The sequence below is a fragment of the Silene latifolia genome, chromosome Y (assembly GCF_048544455.1).
Source record: "Silene latifolia isolate original U9 population chromosome Y, ASM4854445v1, whole genome shotgun sequence".
Lineage (NCBI taxonomy): Eukaryota > Viridiplantae > Streptophyta > Magnoliopsida > Caryophyllales > Caryophyllaceae > Silene > Silene latifolia.
In genome coordinates, this window is record NC_133538.1 from 108,693,094 (window position 1) to 108,714,518 (window position 21,425).

The 21,425-nt window shown below is 35.8% G+C and overlaps 1 protein-coding gene across 1 annotated transcript; it reads left to right on the forward strand.

The window, feature by feature from the left end:
• Positions 1 to 2,872: 2,872 nt before the first annotated feature.
• On the forward strand, positions 2,873 to 21,185 carry LOC141628712 (uncharacterized). Its single transcript, XM_074441813.1, has 2 exons — positions 2,873 to 3,904; positions 21,174 to 21,185. The coding sequence occupies exons 1-2, from the start codon at positions 2,873 to 2,875 to the stop codon at positions 21,183 to 21,185; spliced, it is 1,044 nt and encodes a 347-aa protein (XP_074297914.1).
• Positions 21,186 to 21,425: the final 240 nt, after the last annotated feature.

A 21,425-nucleotide genomic window follows, 5' to 3' on the forward strand; every position in this document is an offset into this window, starting at 1 on the left:
ATAATGGGATGTATCACTGGATCATGGTTCACTCTCAAAATCAATGGTTCACACCATGGCTTCTTCAAAGGAAGGAGTGGAGTAAGGCAAGGAGACCCTTTATCTCCTTTCCTCTTTGTTCTAAGTATGGAGGTGCTTTCCAGGAGTCTCAGGACCATGTGCAAAGAACCTGATGTTTCTTATCACCCCAAGTGTGCAAGGCTAGGGCTCACCCATCTAGTCTTTGCGGATGATTTAATGATTTTCACTAGAGGTGATTTGCCCTCTGTCAAGCATGTTGTTGGCACTCTTGATAAGTTTTCTACTTGGTCTGGTCTTAAGGCAAACCTTGAGAAAACTAAAGCTTACTTAGGGGGTGTGACTGCAAGTATTAAATCTCTTATCTTGGGTACTGTGGGGATTAAAGAGGGGAAATTTCCCTTTAGATACCTTGGGATTCCCATTCATTCATCTAGACTCACTGTTGACATGTTTGATGCTCTCATCCTCAAAATTAAAGGATTGTCTACTAGCTTCTCTACTAAGTACCTATCCTATGCGGGTAGAGTGCAGGTTATAAATTCTATGGTGTTTGGCCTTAGTAACTTTTGGTGCTCTAGCCTTTTACTACCTAATCAAATTTGCAAGCTTATCTCCAGGCTCAGTAAAGATATTTTCTGGGGCAATGATGTAGATAGCAAGAAGCTTGTTTTTAAGAGTTGGAAGAGTATTTGCACCCCCTGGGGGGAGGGAGGTTTCCAAATCAAGGATGTTAAGGGATGGAACCAGGCAGTGCTACTTAAATGGTTATGGTACCTTGACCAAAGGAATTGAGCCATTTGGTCCCAATGGATAAGTCAGTACCTCACTCACAATTGCTCAGTCTGGGATCTTGACAGGAAGGAGTATTATTCTGATAGCATCCGAGGCATTCTTAAAGTCAGAGATAGCTGCATTGAGAAAATGGGCAGTGTGCAGAATGTACAAGATTTTCTGAACAGCTATGCTATAGCTGGTAAGTTCTCCATAAGGAAAGCGTATGATAAAATTTGTATGAGAGCTCCTATTCAGGCTGTTTTCCAGGCTATCCATGGAGGGACAATGGTAGCCCGTCACAGAATTACTCTCATGCCTGTTGTACAGGGGAAATTGGCCACTGTTGATCACCTAGTAAACAGAGGACTCCATATAGTAAACAGATGCAGCATGTGTAAGCAAGATAATGAGACTGCGTCTCACCTTTTCTTCATCTGCAAGTATACCAGTGAATTAGTTGGACTCACCAAACAATGGCTCAAGATGAATACGCCTAATCTGGATCTCCCTTCCCTTATCCTTTGGCCTAATCAGAGAAGGAAACGAAGGCATTGGAGAAGTCAATGGATAAAGTGCAGCCTGGGGTGCTTAGTCTATGTCATCTAGCGAGAAAGAAACCTAAGAATTTTTGAAGGCAGGGAACGAACTACACTCTCCTTGCTTCTGGATATCAAATTTACAGTGAACACGCTGATGCTTCACAAAATCTCTGCACAGGAGTATATGGATGTACTTGAGGGCCTTAATACTTAGCACACTATTCTTTTGTTCATTTGTATAGGTAAGGGATATACTGAGGAATTGTATAGGGGATATATTCTTTTGTAAAAACCTCATGTAATCCTCTTTTTTTTTGGAATATATGAGAAATAACCTTCTTGCAAAAAATAATAATTATAATAATAACAATAACAATAACAATAAAAATAACAATAACAATAATAATAACAATAACAATATTAATAACAATAATAAATATAATAAATATAATATTAATAAATATAATAATAAAAATAAAAATAGTAATAGTAATAATAATAGTAATAATAATAGTAATAATAATAATAAAAATATTAAAAATAAAAATAATAATAATAATAAATAAAATAAATACTCCCTCCGTACCACACCAAAGGTAACGTAGGGAAAATTGGAGTATTTAAGAAAAAGTGGAAAAAGTAAGGGTAAAGAGGAAAAAAATAGGTGGGGTATGTAATTGTGGGTTTAATTGTGGGTTGGTAGGTGGAGTATGTAATGGCATTTTGTGTGAATATCAAATGGGTATAAGGATAACTTGGTAATATTGTGGGCCAACTAAGGAATGTTACCTTTGGTGTGGTACGTCCGTTTATAGTAAGTGTTACCTTTGGTCTGGTACGGAGGGAGTATAATAATAATTATATTAATTATAATAATAATAAATATAATAATAATAAATATAAATATAAATATAAATATAAATATAATAATAATAATAATAATAAATATAATAAAAATTATATTAATTATAATAATAAAAATTATAATAGTAATAATAATAATAACAACAATAATAATAACAACAACAACAACAATAATAATAATAATAATAATAATAAGAACAACAATAACAATAACAATAACAATAACAATAATAATAATAACAATATTAATAACAATAATAAATATAATAATAAATATAATAAATATAATAATAATAAATATAATAATAATAGCAATAATAATAGCAATAATAATAATAATAATAATAATAATAATAATAATAATAATAATAATAATAATAATAAAAATAATAAAAATAAATATAATAATAATAAATATAATAAATATAATAATAATAATAATAATAATAATAATAATAATAATAACAATAATAACAATAATAACAACAATAACAATAACAATAATAATAATAATAATAATAATAATAATAATAATAATAATAATAATAATAATAATCTTTTAATGAAAGCTGCGCGCATCCTTCCATAAAAAAAAATTAATAATAATAATAATAATAATTGCATTCCAACAACAAGGGGTTGTCAAATGGGATTGGACATTCATCAGTGACAGAATGAAGGGTGTTGAGAAAGCATTAGAGAAAGAGTTCCCTCAAGCTACAAGGAGGATTTGTGCACAACACTTGTACTCAAATTTCAAAGAACAATTTCTTGGACCTTTGTATCATCATCTGTTTTGGGCTGCAGCCAATGCAACATCTTTTTATGTGCATAATAAGATGTTGGACAAGATGGGAAGTATGTCACCAGCAGCTGTAGGGTACTTGTTAAATGAGCCACAACAATGGTCCAAGCACCAATTTGATCCAGAGGTTGTCTGTGACCACAATACATCTAACTTTATGGAATCATTCAATGCTATGTTCAATGATTTGAGGGAGAAACCAATACTGGAAATAATGGAAGGGATAAGAACAAACTTCATGAAAAATATTGCTGAAAGGAAAGACTTGAGTGAGAAGGTGGAAATGAATGGTCCAACCTCATATTCTGCTGGTATACTTGAGACAAATTGTGCACACTCTAGAATTTATGGAGTAATTAGAGGAGGTAATGGTGAATTTAAGGTGCATGAAGGTGGCTCAAGGTTTCCTGTAAATCTCTTAACTGGTATATGTTTGTGTGGAGAATGGCAAATCACAAGAATTCCTTGTAAGCATGCTTGTAGAGCTATATATGCTAACAGGGAAGAACCAGTCCATTATTTGCAGGGTTTTTACACTGGTCAATGCTATAGGCTGACTTATTTAGATCATTTGCATCCATTACCAGATAAGGACCATTGTCCAACATTTCAATTTCTTGAAATTTTACCACCAGTCCAAGATAGGGGAATAGGAAGACCAACAAGACAAAGAAAAAGAAAGCCTGATGATCCAAAGAAAAGGAAAGGCAAGAGAGCAACTACCATTACTTGTTCTATTTGCAAGACATCTGGTAATAATGCAAGGTCATGTCAAGGAGGTCCCACGGCAAAACAAATGAAGGCTGCTGCTGCTGCTAGTGAAGCTATTGGAGGTGCTTCTCCAATAAGTGGAAGAGGTTGTAAAAGAGCAAGAAATGATGGAGCTTCATCAAGCCATCCTGTTGGAGTGTCCCCGACAATAATGCGATCACCAATTGTCGATCATGATGATCACATGTTTAAATCTCATTTTTAAGAATACGTAAGGGATGATTTATTTTATAGTCAACTGATCAACATTAATCGGTAACGATTGGCTTGCTAGTGTTTGACGTTACTGTCGTGGGGCGGTGGTGGTTAGTTGATCCCTTAAGGTCACACCTGAAGGATGGTGCCCTAATCTGTAAAGTTGATTAATTGTATGATGATACAAGTTAATCAATTCCTTAAAATTGAACAATTCAATTTGTGAGAGAAAATATTGATATCTTATTATAATGGGATTAAATAAGATTTATTTTAGTAATTGAAATATTTTATTACTAAAATTGTTTATTGTTTGTGAAACAATAGAGATGAGAATGAATGGTTAATTATAATTACAAGATGTTGTGAATTATAATTAAATGACCCATTTTATTTATGTGATCAAGTATTACTAGTCAATTTGTTGTATGTAATTTAATTCACTCATAAAATGATATTTATGTGATAAATATGCATTAAATTAATTAATAACATGTATTATACTACATGTGACATATTGTGTGACAAGTGACAAATTGACAAAAATAAAATGGTAGTCCATTTTATGTATATGGACCGAAATATTGGTATGGAAGTAGTTAGTGGGTGAATTATTTTATGAGATAAAATAGTGTAATCATGGCTAGCCTAAAACTCGCTTACACACCTACACTAAGTAGACTCACATGCCTACAATTTGGAGAAGTGAAAAAGCAAAATAAGATGCCATTATTTGGCCTCTACCACCCGTCCACTTCCTCCATCAAAATGAGAATTTTGTTCTCATTTTTTACTACTCCATTATTCATTCATTTACACATGCAATTTTTATCATCTCTCTCATTTTCTCTCTAAAAGTTTGTTTTAGATTACATGAATATTGTTCAATAAGATTACTAATATTATTAGTGTAATATATGAGTATTAGTAATCAATTTTAAGGTAAACTACTAAACTAATATCTAGCTAATATTATTTAGTGGGGATAAGGGATAATCTTGGGTGCAATCACGAGGAGTGGCTTCTATACTTTAGGTCTTTGGAGGATCATCCTAACATATGAAAAGCCCAAGAACAAGTGAGGTAGGAGACTTCACTTGTGCCCAAAATATCCGAAATACTTACATGTAAGGAACCGTTTTTCTCCTTACTCTTGCATTTGTTTTGCATGCATAAGATCTTTAAGTTTTATGACTAAAACTTTAAACCAAAATATGTGATATTTAAAATATGATTTCCAACAAGTCTAGTTACCAAAATGATTTAACGTTTCAAAGTACTTAACTCAATTAAGTACATGAGAAACCATTCATTGTAAGTAGATATGTTAGTCGAAAATCAAAAACCCTTTTGATCACGAATAACTTTCATCTATATTTTTCACAAAAAAAGATTTTTAGCAATGGTTCATACGAGGTTTTAGAAGCAAATTCATATTTGTCTTTAGTTACGATGTTTTAATGGAGATTTGAATCAAAAATCGAAATGATATCGTATATGAATTGTGGTAAAGAAATAGAACAATATGATAACGGAATAGTGAAAAACTTAACATTTATCGTTTTATTAATACTTGTAAATAACAAGTAAAGCATTTACATAGTGACCTCTACCCAACTATGATAAATGATTCCAAGATCCAAATTCATATTAACTCGGGCATCGGTAAAGCCGAATACAACCCTCATCAATATAACTCGGTGGATTAACTCTTTAATCGATTCTACTTTTAGAACTCTTGGTCGATAAAATTACATTAATATTTATCTTTAACCCGAAACACATCCGGCAACCGTCGAGAATACTTTCGTTGGGTTCGACCCAAATTTCGAATAAATGTGTCCATTATCCAAATTTACATCAACTTTGGCATCGGTAAAGCCGAATACAACCCTTATCTTTATAAATTCGGTGGGTTGACATTTATCACCCACTTTCCCTACGTAGCAAGGTTTGTACCCCGGTAAGGCCGAGCGCACTCCCTCACGAAATAGGTTTTCATGGTTTCTAATTTTTGGTAAGGCTAAGTCTCAATTGTTTATTTAGCGAGAGGTCATGTCAATTTATTATCTATCACGTTTTAAGTGAACTAAAGCGGTGAATTACGATAATTATAATTGACACGGTCGATTTACTCGATTAAATAAAATGCAAGTTTTAGTTATGGCGATTTAGCGATGCATGCAACATATAAATAAAATGCAAAGTATAAAATAAAATCCTAGTATGGCCTTCCTAAAATAGTAAATCTAATAAACTATTACAAATTCGGAAACCAACTCCATTGGTCCCTTGAACTTCGGTCTTGGCACGCATCTCGAGGTAACACTTTCTTTGATGGACCGCCTTCTCGAATGGCACCGTCTTCAAGGAACTCCGGAATAATTAAATTACAAAATGAATTACATAATTTCCTATTATACATTTGTAATTAAAATAAAAATAAATCTATTAAATTACAAAACGGTGATACGAGATCACAATAATTACAACCGAATCGATATTCCCATACATTTCGGGTAATACCAATTAAAACTAAGGCCATACTAAGTAAAATTACATAATTCAAAAATTACATAAAATTAAAATATGACAATCATAAATAAAATGCAGCATTATAATATGTATGAACATGCTTAATTTTATGCTAAATTGCCTTTAAAGAGCCAATATCGTATATTTTATCGGTTTTTATGGATTTGCGTGATTATAACTTGTTAAAATCACAATAATTACATAAATTCATATTTATGTACAAGTTAATTACCCTAAACATTTTAAAACTCAAACCTTAGTCTCCACTAACATTTTGACAATAATTCAACTTGATTTCTTAATATTGTTCATTAATGGACCCAAAATACAAAATTATGCTATAAACTTCAAATTAAATCATTAAAATTTCAAATAATTTCAAAATTTGAAATTTGGACTCATGAACATTCTGGAAAAATACCATGACACTCATAATGTTCAAAACTTAGGTTAAATATTTCGAAAATTTATCGAGAAAAACAATGTTGCGGTTTATCGGTTTTAACAAATATGACCATAAAAATATGAGAAAAATTATTTCCATCAACTTTTCACTTTTAGATCTTAAATATATGATAAAATGCAACATGTGACGTTTTTCCTTTAGTCATGAAGTATGTTTAAGAATTATTACTAATTATAGTCACTATTTATGTGATTTTTCATCAAAAATTAATAAATCATGCAAAAAGACTTCATTATAGCCAAATATTTTACACACATCTTATAAAATTGCATATGACATAATACTAAATTTTCATGACCAGGTTCGAAATATAACTCATATTAACCTATTTACCCATTTAAATACGATTTTAACTTATAAAATTCATATTTCGAGCAAAACAACTTATTTTAACATGAAAATTTACAGGCCATAAGTAGATAATATATGTGAAAACATATCTAAAAACCACTTAAAAATTCGAAGTTTAGATATTTTTCGTCCAAAAATGACATTTTTATCATAAAAATCACATTTTAATGCCAATAATATATTAAATGAACAATAAAAATCCATAAATCGTCCCATATGACCTAAAATCCATTTAGAACCAGAAACTTTTAATATACAAAATTATTTCGTGATTTATCAACATAAAACACAAATTTCAAGTTTTATTCGTAAATCGTATTATCTCGGAAAAACGATCCCGATCTTGCATGCAACAACCATAATTATCTGATACCACTTGTTGGAAATAATATTTTAAATATCATATATTTTGGTTTAAAGTTTTAGTCATAAAACTTAAAGATCTTATGCATGCAAAACAAATGCAAGAGTAAGGAGAAAAACGGTTCCTTACATGTAAGTATTTCGGATATTTTGGGCACAAGTGAAGTCTCCTACCTCACTTGTTCTTGAGCTTTTCATATGTTAGGATGATCCTCCAAAGACCTCAAGTATAGAAGCCACGAGGTTCCAAGAAGTAAAATTAGAATGGAATTGATACAAGGTAATGGTAAAAGTTAAGTTATTGAGAATAACGATACTAAACCTATCAATCCCGACCGATAAAGTTTCCATTGTCTTAATTGTTGGACGCTAGAAAGGAAACTACCCCAAATTATTGAAGAATCAACAAGTTAGTTGTCGGACATCTAATGGGACCTTCTTCTTTAAATGTTTATTTGATTGACATAATTTCTGATAGTACTACTTCGTCAATATTAGAAACCGGTGGTGGTTTTCATCATTGTATTTGATACATAGGATGATTAGAATATGACGACTAGCAAGAATGATGTTGAGAGATAGAGTCATTGTGTACTCAATCTAGTTTTGGGTTTAAAGTTGTACTTAATTATGACTATTAAGTGCATAAACTCTAAATAAGAATATAAACTTGTTAAGATACAAAAGAGGTTTCACTTTTGTGACCCTATACATCATGATTTGATGTATGGCTAGCCCATTATCAAGGTGATTATATTCTAAACCAAACTAGAATGACATATCATGTAAATGATGCAAGACTCAAATTTACCAAAGATTAAATCTTAAATTCTGAAATGATGAACGCAAAGAGTTATCGAGTACTCTTGGAACCATTAGATTATTAATCTTATGGTATATGCGTATCTTGTAGTCAAAGCAAGATGTCTCGTGCTTTTGGTTGAAAAGGAGATCGAGGTTGTAAATCACGATTTAGTTGTGATGGGATTATCAAAGTGAAGACTTTGATATACGCCAAAGAAAATGTGATATAGTATCACAAGTTAATCTCTCTTAGCACGCATTATGGGATAATGTGTGGTTTGATAAAGAAATCAAACCCTATTCGGTATGATTTGGACTTTAATCAAGTTACTTTGAGTTACTTGATCCTTTTGGGGATTTTATCATTTTGTCTAAATTTTTTCCACTAAATCTAAAACGAATCATATGAGATATGAAATGGTAGGGTACCATGTTTGTAAGTTTTCAAAAGAAACAAATGCTCATTTTTCCTTACTATAATCACGAGTATAACAGGTTTGTGGCTCGTGAAGCTGTCTTTCTAGAATACAAGTTTATCTCTAGAAGACAGAGTGGGGGAAATTATTCAAGAGCCACAAAGAATGTTATGTCGCAAGAAACTGGTCTTTCTTGGCTACATGAGACGTTTTGTGTAAGACGTTGTTTCTTCAAAACCTAGGAGGTTAAAGTCATCACTTGTTGAAAATAAGGAATTAATGTTACTTTTAGAAAGTAAAGAGCTTGCAACTTACAAAGAAATTGTTTGATTCAAGTTAATTACTTCTGGAAAGTAATGAACATATGACTTACATGAGAGTGTTTAAGTCACAACTCAATACAAGGCTTAGAGCCATGAAAATCCGAAATAAATTCCAAGTGAATCGTTAGATATCAAAGCTTGATTGGTTGCAAAGGGTTTTGCACTAGTTGAAATGCTTAAGTCTATTTGGATCTTCTTAGGGATTGAGTTTCATTATGAGACATATATAGCGAGTGAATCTAAAACCCACTTCTTCAATTAGAAGGAATGTATTCAATATATGTCCTGAGTTTTGTAGATTCTTGCCATCCTAAGATAATGTGAAACTTAAGAGAGGGTCTTAAGTAGGACATCAATGATTTGGAAGTTGGAATCAATGTTTTGATCATGTTATAAAAATTTTCTCGATAGGTCGAGAAGTTGTGTTTATACATAAAGTTTAGTGGGAGTTACGGTAATTTTAATTAGTCTAGTATGTGGATGACATATTGATCATTGCGAATGATTTAAGACTTTGGAGAAATATAGGTCATCTTTAATATCCGGATTTATGGAGACAAATCTATATGATATTAATGTCAAATAAGGAGTCTTATGTTGATAAGATTCATGACTAGTTCAATCGAATTGAACATATTTGATTGATTCCATTTGCTTCCGCTGCCGAATCAATTAAATAGGAAATGATGTATAACTCTTCATATACTTTGAGTATGATGAATTGTTTCAAATCGAATTTAAGTAATATTTACCAAGTAAGCCATAAAGATTACCCTTAAGTGATTGCAGAAGCATTAAGGATGTAAAGCAAAGTGTTTTTGATGCAATTTTGTGTAAGGGTGTTACATAAATGACACTTGACAATTGAGATTACGCATGGTTTCCGACAAAACCATATTCAAAACACATGAAGATGGTTAAGAAACCATTGTGGCTATGTTATTTAAGAAATAGATTTTCTAGAATCGTTCTAGGCAATAAAGAACAATGAGAGATATTTACAACAGAAATTGAATACACTTGCGATCATGAGATGTGCGAGAGGGATGGGTCCCGCATATTGTGAAAATAGTGGGAGCTATTCTATGACTGGAGAGCTTATGTCTAGATTGGATCTAGACATGTACTCAGAAAGTTTTGTAATGCAAATGTATACATTACAAAGGAAAATGAGTATGTAGTAAGGTTGAGCAAGGTACAAGAAGTTGATAAAACCTACTAACCAAAGCCTTCTTATAGGCTTAACATGACGAGTCATGTCATATGTCATTTCAATTGCATTGAGATGAACAACTACATATAAGATGAAAATTGATTATAAAATTATGAAGTAGTAATCAAGTATTGACTATTCATATGAGATAATCACATTTGTCGTTTGAGTTTTTAAATCTAAAAACTCCTTTTATACTTTTTTACATCCAAATGGGTTATAGAGACAATATTGAACCCCGTTAAGGTGAACTCGGATTAACATGGTATTTGCCCATAGTCACTTGTATGAGGTTACGTCTAGAAGTGACTAGTGTGTGATGCAATTGATGGCAAGTTCAAGTGACATAGAGTCATATGAGATGACTAGTCGATCACATAGGCAGACTGTTAGGAATACTTTGTCGGGCAGTGACCGCTTAAAGAGTTCTGGCAAATTTATAAAGCCTGGTCGTGGCGAGAGCTACTATAGTATTCTAATGAGTCGATTCTTTTGACTAAAGATAGTTCGCCTAAGGTGGTATGGTTTCAGATTAACTTTGATTTATGTTACTACGACCTTCGTAAATGGGGTCAAATGGGTATATTTTGGGTTATGATGGCTGTGGCTAGTCGAAGGGAATAGTGCGATAGGAATTGTCCACCCCCTTGTCAGGGTCAAAACAATATCTCAGGGCCACTCGAGGAGTAATGAACTGGAAATGCGTGGCCACGCTCGGAAAGTATCTGATACCCGTCGTTGTGAGTACCAAAAATAATATTTATAATCTCCTATTAAGACTAACCTAGGCTAGTGGTAACAGGGTCAAACCACAAGGAGGCAGTTGTAAATTCTAGTTGTTCTATATTTAGTCTAAGGTAACAAATGTGGGTGTTGGTTTGAATTGGTCTACAGCTAATAGTAAATAAAGACAGTAAACTAAATAAATGATTTAAACAGATAAAAGAAGGGTACTAGGATGGTCGGTTCATTATAGCTTTGGCGGCAGCAAACTAAGTCGGTCTGAATCAAACACAGGTAAGGCGGGAAATAAAGAGGTCCTCTCGGTCCACTCTTAACAAATAACATCTCTCGATCTCGCTATAGGTCCCTAATGTCACTAATACTGACTCTCATCCTGAAAAGTGACTAACGGTCTAAACTATACCTATCTTTCGATCTTAGCACAGTCTAGTCGATTTAATTGATGGTCTAATAACCTCCCCTACCTTTCGATCTAATGGGTCAGTCACGAAATAGGTATCTAACTGGTCGCATGCATTCGATTCGTTAAATATAAGATTAAATTCAATTAAAACGAGGGAAAACCCTACGAGGTCAGTCGATCGACTGGCAATATCAGTCGATCGACCAACACGCGAAACAACCCTTCCTAATCTAATGCCGCCTATGCCATAAATCGCCTACATCCTAGCACTAAAGAATTAGCTACTCATGCTAAAGGTAAAAACAACAATAAAACTAAGACAATAGGGTACTGAATTCATGATTAAAATAGATAACGAATAACAATAAAACGATAATTGGCTTAAGGGATGTTAACTAGCAATTCTATACTAACAAAGAAAGCAAAACAATAAACAGGAATTAGGGCGGAAGGAATACCGAGATTTCAGAGGAAGATTAAGAATAAGCACCGAATTCCAATGCTAAACGATGTTCCAAACCCTAACTACTCGAATGAATAAAACTGAAAGTAACTATATGAAATTGTGATAGGAACTTAGATAGAAAACTGATATCTAACTTGACTGGTTATGTTACGTTATATAGCAATCAACGTAACACCTTATTTCCTAAACCTAAACTTCACGGGCTTCAAGATTCACGGTCTTTCAATTCACGTGCGGAATAGAAATCTCGTCGATCGATGATAAGGCTGGTCGATCGACTTCTCCTCAGAAACAAGCGAGTAACCGGATCCCGATAGTTGGTCGATCGACTGAGGGTGATGGTCGATCGACTACTTGAGCTGCTACTTGACTTCTTTTAACTCGTGGACTTGTCTTTTGGGCCTTGGATTGCGCACCAAGCTCGTTCCTTAAGCGATTCCTTTACGTCATTTGCAATGCAGATTACTCGGGGGCGGATTTGGCTTGATTTCCCGTTGAATTCTTCACATTTCTGCAATAAAGTACAAAATACGGAAGTAGACGGAAATAGGGAGAAATGTAGCATAAACTACAAGAATGAGCTCTGAAATGCGTGTAAAATGGGATGTAAAACATCATATAAATGACACGCATCAAACTTCCCCAAACCAAACCCTTGCTTGTCCCCAAGCAAGAACTAGACTCGATCTAACGACCTAATGGAACGAGTTCAATCTCAGAGCAAAATGCAAACTTGTAAGGCTTAAACCAATTTAATGCACAACCAACAATCAATTAGTAATGTGAATCATGCAAACGAATTATAAAGTCGTTAAAAACTGCTGAACCGTTGACTATAGAGACTTATCAAATTGGACTCTCGCGGGTCGCTCAAATCACTCAATTAAGCACAGGTGATATATTTGTAAGATAGAAAGAATTAATTCTGTAGTGACTCTCACCTAACTACGACCTATGACGACATGCCAGCAATAAAATATGAAAATGACCTCTACGACCGTACATACGCATTCCAACCGAACAGATGACCAATGACACATGCCGAGGTATATATGGGATATGTGAGGTATGGGTAAGAAGAGGCAAAACATTTTATGGTAAAGTGGAGGTACAGGTGATCAAGCTAGTACCAAAACGGAACCAAGTGGCAACATCCAACTTCTTGCTCATAATCAAACGAAGCAGTGCTAAAGCAAGCACAAAACTCACAATCTCCAAACTATCAAATCAATAAACTCCCCATAGGATATAAATGAAACATGGGAGCAAAAATCGCCAAAAGATAAGGATTAAATTATGCGAATTGACTTTTTTTTTTCGAATCTCAGTCGATCGACCATAAGGATCAGTCGATCGACTGCTTTGAACAGTACAGAACCTCTCTTTTTTTTTTCTTTTTCGAATCATTTTTTCCAATTTTTTTTTCTTTTTCCTTTTGTTTCTATTTCTTTCTTTCCTCCTTTTCATTTTCCCAACAACATCTCAACAGAGCATATGCCACCAAAAACGAAGAACAACCCCAGAAACACAGACTACTAGCTTGACAAGGGACAGGCTAAATATAGGATGTAGTAATGGGACAAAAAGGCTATTTTTGGCAGTGTGAAGCTTATGGGTATAATGAGAAAAGGAAACCTCTACCACATGTGTCAACGAACCACAAACCGAATGCATACAGGTATTAAGTAGATCAAATTCATATTCATGCAAATTAAGGAAACATGTCTCATAAGGAGTACTACTCACATTCCTAGGTAAACTGGTCATGAATGTCACCAGTTATAGGCTCTAAATCTCAGAAATATGATGTAGGTTGCCAATTATTAAAGTCAAGTCTCAAGTTCAGCAAATAATTAACGAAAACTCGTAGATATGCATTTACGATTCTACTAATAACATGTCAATCTAGCAAGGCTCAGGCGAAATAGGTGCAAATGCAATGTCATCATAGAAATACTACCGTTCCGACTCGACCTATATGCTAAAATTAAACGTGCATTTTATGGACTTTTTTTGAAATTTTTCAATTTTTTGAATTTTTCTGTATATATAAACGAAATGAAATAAACAATGCAAAACAAAATTAAACGTGAATGCAAGCAAATGAAATGCGACGCGAAACCCTTCCCCAAACCAAATCGCACAATGTCCCCATTGTGCAAAATCATATAGTGAAGAAAAGAGAAATGGGACTTTGCGTGAAAATAAATAAGCAAGACACAAAGGAAAGATATGGAACTCACAAGATTCTAAGAGCAGAAAAGGAAACCTCCCCAAACCAGCGTGAGCTAGGAGGTTTCAGTAGCTAGCAGTGCTACCATTAAGAGTGCCTGAAAGACAGAAAATACCACGCATAAGACTGAGAAAACAAATTTGAAGCGTAAAAAGTGTGCATAAATGAGACAATAGAAGAAATAGATAATTCGACGGAAAATAAAGTGGAGTAGAAGACTCCCTTAGGTCCGCATATCGACCAAACACAGCAGGGGAGAGGTCGTGAACGAATATAGCAAGAAGACGGGGTCGATCGACCAAGAAGATCGATCGATCGACCAGGTGGCGTGAACAAGAGCTCCCGTAAACCCGCAATTCGATCGATCGACCAATGGTGCCGATCGATCGATCAAAACATCTTCTTTGCGGCGTCTTATTTCTTCGTAATTGCTCAATGATTTGAGCTAACAAACTCCAAATACCTGCAAATGCACAATAATACGCGCCCAAAATTGCGCAAAACCCAGAATAAAGCCTAAAGTACTTAAAAATCCTAAGCAAATAAAATAAAAGCGAAGTTTTCGCGCACACAAAAAGCAATAAAATTGTCTTAACAAAACAAATAAAATGAAGTTTATAACGAGCTCGATCAACTAATAGTTGATCAAGAAGGACCACGGTATGGCCCACTTCGTCGGCTTCTGGCTACTAAAGGTAGCCTCAATGGTGCTCATGCCATCAGTTGCACCCTTCTTAGCGTCGACGGTCGGAGAGCTCAGCTGATCAACTCTGTCACCTCCCCAATCAAGGACTTCCTTGGGATCGTCAGACTCCAAATTAGACCATCTCACCTTGACTGGCCCATCTTCCACTTCCTCATCAGTCCCATAGCTTAGGCATCCAAGGCCGCCTCTTGAAATTATTTGCTCTCTCGCGGTGGAATAACTTGCGACTTGCTCTTCCCCAAACCAGCTCTGCATTATTAGAAATGCAGACAAATCTTCCTCCGGTTTGCTCCCGTGCAGGCGGAGGGGTTACAACAAGAATAGAAATAGGCATATCGGGAAGTACAAAGTACGATTTCTTTTCGTAAACCGTATTACAAGTTACGGGCCACATGGGATCCTTTTTCTTAGCCGGTACTGGCAAAGACAATAGAGTGCTTTCCCACTTTGAAAGTCAAGGTTCCTAGACCGACATCTATAACTCGCACCTAGCGGTGTGCGAAATGGCCTACCCAAAATGATGGGAATATGGTCATCCTCGGGCATGTCAAGGACAACAAAGTCAACAGGGAAGAAAAACTTCCCTATCTCGGACGGGTATGTCCTCTAGGACTCTGTAGGCTCGACCGCAGACGATCGGTCGACCATCCGAATCGTCATCTCGATTATTGCAAACCTGGTCAACTTAAGCTTCCTAGCTAGACTTAAGGGCATGACACTTATGCTAGCTCCTAAGTCACATAATGCCTTTTCGATAGAAAAGGTACCTATCTGCAAGAAACTGAAAAACTGCCCGGGTCTTCTAACTTATGGGGCGCAGTGTGAGACAAGTAGGAGCATGACTCTTTAGTTAACGCAACAGTGTGAACATGTTCAAGCGATTTTTTCTTTGACAACAACTGTTTCATAAATTTAGTGTATGCTGGCACTTGGTTAACTAACTCAAGGAAGGGTACCTGAACATTTAAGCTACGAATAACTTTCTCAAATTTACTAAAAGATACCTGTTCCTTCGTCGGCACGAGTCTCTCCGGATATGGGGCTGTAAGGAGTACCTTGGCTCTCTCCTCCAATTCACGCGCACCGGCATCCTTGGACTTAGGCTGAAAGTCCATCACCTTCTCTTTGTTGAAGCTGGACCCTTCCTCAGACCGTCTCAAATGAGAACCATTGACCGTCATTGGATCGAACTTGGAGCCGGATCGACCCATCAAGACACTCGGTCTCCCCCCCAAAATTTTCGGGACGGTGGTTCCCCGAAACAAGTGGTCTCGTAGGTTATTTGGCATTAATAGACGAAATTCTTCAGCATCAACAGCGGTCTTAGTCGATCGACCACTCTCCTCAGTCGATCGACTGAGATGTATAGTTCCAGAAGCTCCTGTAACCCGTGCTTCAGTCGATCGACTGGGTATATCAGTCGATCGACTGGAATACCTGGCAGGCGTCTTTTTCTTTGATTTGTTGGTTGAAGCTTTCTCTGGACTTGTTTCTGGCTCATCTTTTCCAACAGCATCCTCAACCATGGCAGGACCATCAAGGGTGGACCCGCTCCTCAAAGTGATGGCATTTAGGGTCTCCTTTTGTTCGGGTTGAGTGGGTAAGTGTCCGGGAGCTCGAGTGTTACTTTTACTAGCCAGTTGAGCAATTTGGCTCTCTAGTAACTTCATCCCGGCCTCTCTTGCTTGGGACTCCTTCAGCAACAAATTCTTTAGCTCGGAAAATTCAGAATTTTGTGATTGTTGCTGCTGCGGCACATGAGGAGGCTTTTGATACTGCTGTTGCTTTTGATGAGGAGGCACATATGCCTGCTGCTGTGGCGGAGGTTGGGTTGGATTCAAAACATTCTGGCTTCTCCAACTCAAGTTTGGATGTGGTGGCTCGTAGTAGGTGTTTGTCTGCCTATAGTGTTGAAAGGCAGCACAAGATTCAAAGGGACTAGGGCAGTTTTTCGAGACATGGCCCTCAACTCCACACCTTTCACAGAGGAAGGGACCGTCCGACACAGCATTGACTTGGTATATCCCACCTTTAGAAGCTCCTCCTATCTCATACTTGTCAAATCTCGCGGTGAGAGCCTCAAGTGCAGCAACAGAGGAAGATTCAGCAGCTCTCCTCTGGTTCCCTCTCGAATTCCCATACTCGGCCTTGTGGGTAGCTAGATCGTCAATGATCTTCCACCCCTTGGTTGCTCCCAAATTTTCAGCGAATCTTCCATTGGCTGCAGCATCCAAAATGGCCCTCTGATCGTCGTACAACCCATTGTAGAAATGATTGCACAAACTCCACTTTTCGAACCCATGGTGCGGTATGGTTCGCACCAACTTCTTGAATCGGACCCATGCTTCATGGAAATTCTCATCTGGCCCTTGTTTAAAGCCCGTGATTTGAGCTCTAATAGCGATCGTCCTTGAAGCGGAGAAGTACTTCTTGTAGAACGCTAATGCCAATGTATTCCAATCGGTGATCCCACGAGCGGTCCGGTCCAAAACTCTATACCACTCCCTTGCGGATCACGGAGGGAAGATGAACATGGTCTCCTTGATTTGATCTTTGGTCACGCCACAAAGGTGGGGGAATGGAGCAGCGATGAGTCAATAAAGGTCTCCATGTGCCTTGCTTTGCATCTTCATTTGCAGCTCCCCAAACCGATTTCTCTCGACCATAGTAATGTAGGCGGGCTATGGTTCGAACTTCCCGGCATCTCCCGTAATTCGAACCCCTTGTATAAGTTATCGGCTGTCGGCTCGAATAACTAGCTATACTTGCTTCCTCGGCCATGACCGGAATTTCCGAGAAGTAACGTCTCGGTGAAGAAGTGGAAACGGTGAAGACGTGGGTCTTCTTCGAACAGATCGTTCTCGTAATAGCTTGACAGAGTACTCAGCTCTTCCTCTGTCGGTAATACCCTTTGTGTTCGTCTCAACTCGCGCAAGGATCTTTCAAGCTCAGGGTTCAACGGTACTAATTCTCCACCCTGTGACCTGCGCATAAGAAGAAACTACAAAAAGAATATAAGAAAAGTTTAAGGAACGGATGTCCCTTAAACTAAGAAAGACTAAAAATAAAAACAACTAAAATTAGGACTATTGCCTCCCTAAAACACGCCAAAATTTGATACCCGTCGTTGTGAGTACCAAAAATAATATTTATAATCTCCTATTAAGACTAACCTAGGCTAGTGGTAACAGGGTCGAACCACAAGGAGGCAGTTGTAAATTCTAGTTGTTCTATATTTAGTCTAAGGTAACAAATGTGGGGGTTGGTTTGAATTGGTCTACAGCTAATAGTAAATAAAGACAGTAAACTAAATAAATGATTTAAACAGATAAAAGAAGGGTACTAGGATGGTCGGTTCATTATAGCTTTGGCGGCAGCAAACTAAGTCGGTCTGAATCAAACACAGGTAAGGCGGGAAATAAAGAGGTCCTCTCGGTCCACTCTTAACAAATAGCATCTCTCGATCTCGCTATAGGTCCCTAATGTCACTAATACTGACTCTCGTCCTGAAAAGTGACTAACGGTCTAAACTATACCTATCTTTCAATCTTAGCACAGTCTAGTCGATTTAATTGATGGTCTAATAACCTCCCCTACCTTTCGATCTAATGGGTCAGTCACGAAATAGGTATCTAACTGGTCGCATGCATTCGATTCGTTAAATATAAGATTAAATTCAATTAAAACGATGGAAAACCCTACGAGGTCAGTCGATCGACTGGCAATATCAGTCGATCGACCAACACGCGAAACAGCCCTTCCTAATCTAATGCCGCCTATGCCATAAATCGCCTACATCCTAGCACTAAAGAATTAGTTACTCATGCTAAAGGTAAAAACAACAATAAAACTAAGACAATAGGGTACTGAATTCATGATTAAAATAGATAGCGAATAACAATAAAACGATAATTGGCTTAAGGGATGTTAACTAGCAATTCTATACTAACAAAGAAAGCAAAACAATAAACAGGAATTAGGGCGGAAGGAATACCGAGATTTCAGAGGAAGATTAAGAATAAGCACCGAATTCCAATGCTAAACGATGTTCCAAACCCTAACTACTCGAATGAATAAAATCTAAAGTAACTATATGAAATTGTGATAGGAACTTAGATAGAAAACTGATATCTAACTTGACTGGTTATGTTACGTTATATAGCAATCAACGTAACACCTTATTTCCTAAACCTAAACTTCACGGGCTTCAAGATTCACGGTCTTTCAATTCACGTCTGGAATAGAAATCTGGTCGATCGACTGATAAGGCTGGTCGATCGACTTCTCCTCATCAAACAGTAGCTTTTGGATCCCGATAGTTGGTCGATCGACTGAGGGTGATGGTCGATCGACTACTTGAGCTGCTACTTGACTTCTTTTAACTCGTGGACTTGTCTTTTGGGCCTTGGATTGCGCACCAAGCTCGTTCCTTAAGCGATTCCTTTACGTCATTTGCAATGCAGATTACTCGGGGGCGGATTTGGCTTGATTTCCCGTTGAATTCTTCACATTTCTGCAATAAAGTACAAAATACGGAAGTAGACGGAAATAGGGAGAAATGTAGCATAAACTACAAGAATGAGCTCTGAAATGCGTGTAAAATGGGATGTAAAACATCATATAAATGACACGCATCAGTATCTATGGTAGACAATTCCGGTCAAATCAGTTATTCTCCAGATCGAGGAAACCACTCTTGATATGATCACTTGCAAGTACGACCTGAAAGACACCTTGCATTGAGTGGGAGATAGTAATAGGACAAGAGAATTGGTGACGCACACTTGTCGAGGACAAGTGGGAGATTGTTGGAGTGTCCCCGAAAATAATGCGATCACAATTGTCGATCATGATGATCACATGTTTAAATCTCATTTTTAAGAATACGTAAGGGATGATTCATTTTATAGTCAACTGATCAACATTAATCGGTAACGATTGGCTTGCTAGAGTTTGACGTTACTGTCGTGGGACGGTGGTGGTCAGTTGATCCCTTAAGGTCACACCTAAAGGATGATGCCCTAATCTATAAAGTTGATTAATTGTATGATGATACAAGTTAATCAATTCCTTAAAATTGAACAATTCAATTTGTGAGAGAGAATATTGATATCTTATTATAATGGGATTAAATAAGATTTATTTTAGTAATTGAAATATTTTATTACTAAAATTGTTTATTGTTTGTGAAACAATAGAGATGAGAATGAATGGTTAATTATAATTACAAGCTGTTGTGAATTATAATGAAATGATCCATTTTATTTATGTGATCAAGTATTACTAGTCAATTTGTTGTATGTAATTTAATTAATTCATAAAATGATATTTATGTGATAAATATGCATTAAATTAATTAATAACATGTATTATACTACATGTGACATATTGTGTGACAAGTGACAAATTGACAAAAATAAAATGGTAGTCCATTTTATGTATATGGACCGAAATATTGGTATGGAAGTAGTTAGTGGGTGAATTATTTTATGTGATAAAATAATGTAATCATGCCTAGCCTAAAACTAGCTTACACACCTACACTAAGTAGACTCACATGCCTACAATTTGGAGAAGTGAAAAAGCAAAATAAGATGCCATTATTTGGCCTCTACCACCCGTCCACTTCCTCCATCAAAATGAGAATTTTCTTCTCATTTTTTACTACTCCATTATTCATTCATTTACACATGCAATTTTTATCATCTCTCTCATTTTCTCTCGAAAAGTTTGTTTTAGATTACATGAATATTGTTCAATAAGATTTCTAATATTATTAGCGTAATATATGAGTATTAGTAATCAATTTTAAGGTAAACTACTAAACTAATATCTAGCTAATATTATTTAGTGGGGATAAGGGATAATCTTGGGTGAAATCAAGAGGAGTGGCTTCTATACTTGAGGTCTTTGGAGGATCATCCTAACATATGAAAAGCTCAAGAACAAGTGAGGTAGGAGACTTCACTTGTGCCCAAAATATCCGATATACTTACATGTAAGGAACCGTTTTTCTCCTTACTCTTGCATTTGTTTTGCATGCATAGATCTTTAAGTTTTATGACTAAAACTTTAAATCAAAATATGTGATATTTAAAATATAATTTCCAACACATCCTTAGTTTGGCATGTTATAGTTAGTGACTATGTTTTAGTTTTAAGTTTATATTTTGAATTTCAGTTCATCTTTTAGAAGTTAGTGTCAGTCCATATTTTGGGGGCATATTTTGATGGGTAACTTTTTGCTAAGACAATTGCTAGTTTGGGCTGAAATAAGTAAGATGATAGAAAAACATTGAACAATCATTATGTAAATTCAAGTGCTTATGAAGAAGCAATATTTTGATATATAAACCATCACTTCTAACTAGTACATGTTTTTTTCTTTTTTCTTTTTTTTTTTTTTGGAAAAGTTAAGTATATTAATCATCAT